The sequence below is a fragment of the Diplotaxodon limnothrissa genome, linkage group LG7 (genome assembly GCF_057381915.1).
Source record: "Diplotaxodon limnothrissa isolate DT_005_m linkage group LG7, D_limnothrissa_male_GT1.1, whole genome shotgun sequence".
Classification (NCBI taxonomy): domain Eukaryota; kingdom Metazoa; phylum Chordata; class Actinopteri; order Cichliformes; family Cichlidae; genus Diplotaxodon; species Diplotaxodon limnothrissa.
Window position 1 is genome coordinate 20,447,011 of NC_140602.1, and position 3,935 is coordinate 20,450,945.

The following is a 3,935-nucleotide window of genomic DNA, read 5'->3' on the forward strand; positions in this document are numbered from 1 at the left end:
CATCTGCAGTAGACGAGTAAACTAACAAAAACATGTTGACTCTGAAGTCTCAGAGTGCTAAACAGGGAGCAACACCCATTCAGTCTGTAATAATGCCTGAGCAAAGAGCAGATTGAGTGGAAATGAGCCATGTTGCCCCTTCACTGCAGGCCTCCACATTGGTGCTGACTCCTCTGTAGTGGTCGGCACTGCCTCAAAACTGCAGGGCACATTTGTGCAGCTTCCAGAAATAGGATGTGCTGTATATAATTGGCAAAACAGCAGGCTCACAGCTGCTATGAAAACAACCATGCTTTTCCCGTTGCCTTAGAACCACCCTACAGGCTTACATATGAGGCCCAAAATGATACCTTTAAAGTTGGGTGTAGGTGCAAAACCGCAATTTAATGGAGCGCCTCTTTGCCTCTATGTTCCTGAAAGACCTGAAAAGCATTTGTAGATCTTTGATGAATTGAGCAAAAGTTTTTTTAAACAAAAGAATAAAAGTTTTGTGCTAAAAGTGTTAACAGTAACTGGTTTATTTAACTCATTTATAAGACAGCAAGAGAAATTCAAAATACTTATAAAATCACAGGAATAGTGATAAAAAATAAATGTGTGTCGTGACTAATAACATTTAAAGCCTGCTGAGAGATAAAATATATTTGACTGTCAATGCAAGATGAATGTTGATTGTCCTTTTGTGAAGTGGTTTCTCATCCTCGTGGTATTCAGACATCAGCTCCACAGCCCCCTGTTCTCTCTGCTATTCCTCTCTCTCCCTCTCTCTCTCTTTCTCTAACCTGACAAAAGATCATTCAAATTCACTCATAAATACAATAAATAACAAAAACGATGCAGAGTAGCTGCTTGCTCAGTCTCTCAACTTGATTCAGCTCCCAGTCTCAATACAATACTAATACTTATTCAGTCTTTGGTCAGCTTCACATCTCTACTGACCAATCCTAGTAAGGCTGACATTAAAATGGGGAAATTTTAATATTAGTGTTTCAGATCCCATGTGTGAAATTTCTGTTATGCTTTTTCTTAATGTGTTTGTTCTTAATTTTTATTTTTTGTAAGTTTAAGTTTACTTTTCCGCATTTTTGAGACCATCTCATAATGCACTGACATGATTTCCTTTGAGTTAAAATGGTATTTTGGCGCTGATTAGGGGGTAGAGAGGCCAGCCCAAGTCCAGACTCCCATTTAGGTTAGGAGTGTAATAAATTCTCATGTCAGCCTTCATATTCTTGATTTAAATCAAATGCCTTCTTCATATATCACTCTTATCTCTTGCCTTCATCTACCAGCTGAAAAGTTTCAGGAAGTTTTGGAGTCCATCTTCTCCAAGGAAGTCGAAAGAGCCCTGAGACGAGCCCAAGTGGACGAGCAGGAGGACAAGCAGGACGATGGCCAGGAGTGGAATGAGAAGGTTCCAGCCGGCTGCCAGGATGTTGTACCATTTGGCCTTGTCCGAACACTCCTGAGCCAGCTGCAGGTTGCCCTGAGTCTTTTGGTCCCTGGCCTGCAAAGATGCAGGAAGACAAATTCATATTAAGACATCTGGTGTAGTCAGTTTTAACTGGTAATTTAAATATGAAGACTCCTCAGCATCAACGTAACTTTGTGCTGAAAGTCTGGGTAAATTCCCAGATGATTAAACATGCAACTATTTTGCTGGTAATAACTGAAATGAGTAAAGAAAATGAACAGCCTATTTATATATTGGTTGGGTCTGATTATTGGGGGGGGGGGGGGGGGGGGGGGGTCATAACCCCCCCTGGAAATTACGCCCCTGCTCCTCAGTCTCATAAGTCTTGTGGGACATCTAGAGACATTAAAGCTTCATCTGCACTACATAAAAAAGATAATATGAATTCACTGTAAATAAAGAAGGTAAAACACAGATCATCTTTTTGTTTATAGACAGCTTGTCCCACAGATCTGGTTCAGTGCTGACCCAGGGCAGACTGAATAGCTTCTAAGTGTATCCATTTATTGTGGAAAGAACCCAGCCAGGGCCTTCCATACAACTCTCTAATTTCCCATGAGTACTTGCCCATTAGAAAGATACCAATTATGCCATTTTTAACTCCCCAGACAAGGAACCAGTGACTGTCTTTAATCTGAGTGCTGAGCCAGTGGCCCTGTGATTCTGAGCTGCACCGCGTGCATGCAGAAAAAAAATTAAATAAAGGGTATACACACCCTTTTGTGGTGAGATTTTCGGGAACTTTTATTTCCAGGTAGTCATGCGGTGTTTCCAAACAAGATTTGAAAATGCAATTTTCCAGGACTTCTTAACTTTTTAAAATGTGTTAAGTTTTTTGTTTTGTTTTATGTTTCTCTGCAGCTCCATTCCTGTGGTAAAGGGCGCTCCTGCTTTCTACTGTGTGAGACATTCGACCAGAGACAATAATAAGTCTTTACATGCTTCAGAATCTTACTGTGTTTAATCAAACTCAAAGATTTTGCAACAGAACTTTTACACAGAGGAAAAGCTAGAAGTTGTTCTGCTTTTTACACATAAAAAATCTGTAAAAAAAATAAAGTAAAATGTACAATTTTTAAATGAAGAATGCTTCCATATTCATTTTATAAGAATTTTTTTTAACACCTTAAAAATCATAGGGTATGCAGGGTTTTTTCCCCTCTTTTTACAGTTTATACCCTCACTTACACATGGTTAAAAGAAAACAATTTTCTTCTTTTTGTCAAAAATGTAATTGCTGGTTCCCGCTGCTTCTTTTAGAAATGTTATTGTAGGTGCAGCCACTCATTGGTGCTTGACTTTTGCCCATTGTTTCATAAGTATCCTTGCCAACTTTGCACAACTTTTGCTTTTGCTGCCAAGTTTCATTGCAGAAGGCTGAGGCAATTATAGTAACACAATGTTCTTGTTAGCATTAAGCTGTTCAAGACTGACAAAAGTCTAGTATTACACTGCATAGAAATTCTTCCATTTTTTTTCATCAAGTGTATCCAAGTGTTTCTGCCTTTGTTGTTTTCAAAATGTTTTAATAAAGAGTTTAAATAACTGGAGACAACAATGAAGGCTACTTTATTTAAAAATAAATACATTAATAGAAAGATTTGTTTTAATTGGGACTGAGTTAACAATGTAGACCCTTCTTTGTTAGATGTCTGTAAATTGATTATAAAACATTTTCAAAAGCAAAGAAAGAAAAAGAGCACAAGGCCTCACCTTGATGGAGTAGATAAGCGCCATGAAACCCAGGCAGCAGAAGTTAACATACAAGGTGTTGCACAGCGACCAGACTAGATAGTCTCGGGGAGGATTCTTGCCAGTGTTCCCCATGTTCACTACAGTGGATCCAACAGGCTTGCGAGCAGATTTGCAGTTGGTAAGAGGGGTGCAGTCGGAAGGGAAGTTGTAGGAATGGTTGTCCATTGTTAGCGTTCAGAGAGGGGAATCCTAGCTGTAAGTGGATAGACAACTTTGTGAGCTTGTTATCCTTCCAGATGCTTGGTCCTCGTCTTGAGAGTACTCCCCCCACTCCTCTATGCGAGAGGCTTAAAAAGGCCCATAAAGAGGGAGGTGGCAGGGAGAGCATCCATGGGCAGGGTCCTTTAATGCACTGCAGGTCTGTCATTATGTGGTCAAGCCTGTGAGACTGAAATAGAGATAGAGAGAAGAAGACAGGGAAACAGTTCTCTGAGAGAAAGACCAAATATATAAACTGTAGCTGAGAAAAGTATCCAAACAATAATTTTCCTAGAGATTTGAAGGTGGTGCGTGGTGATTTGGGTGAAGGTGAAGGCCATTTGAATGATGTTGAAAAGCCTTGATATGTCTGATGAAGAGTCTGCCAGAGGTCTTGAGGCAGGCATCTGTATCTTGGTGGGAACAGAGTGGGTTAACACAACCAACAGGACACATTTCTAAAACATATAAGAACTATTAGTTCAGTTCATTTCATTTGGTTTTCATG

At 39.7% G+C, this 3,935-nt stretch overlaps 1 protein-coding gene across 1 annotated transcript; it reads right to left on the bottom strand.

The window, feature by feature from the left end:
- Window positions 1–1,148: 1,148 nt before the first annotated feature.
- LOC146628213 (interferon-induced transmembrane protein 5-like) lies at window positions 1,149–3,427 on the bottom strand. The gene is made up of 2 exons (XM_085357652.1): window positions 3,188–3,427; window positions 1,149–1,507 (listed from the first exon to the last, which is right to left on the bottom strand). Exons 1-2 carry the CDS (start codon window positions 3,392–3,394, stop codon window positions 1,286–1,288), a joined length of 429 nt encoding a protein of 142 aa, XP_085213778.1. The 5' UTR covers window positions 3,395–3,427; the 3' UTR covers window positions 1,149–1,285.
- Between the last annotated feature and the right edge of the window lie 508 nt (window positions 3,428–3,935).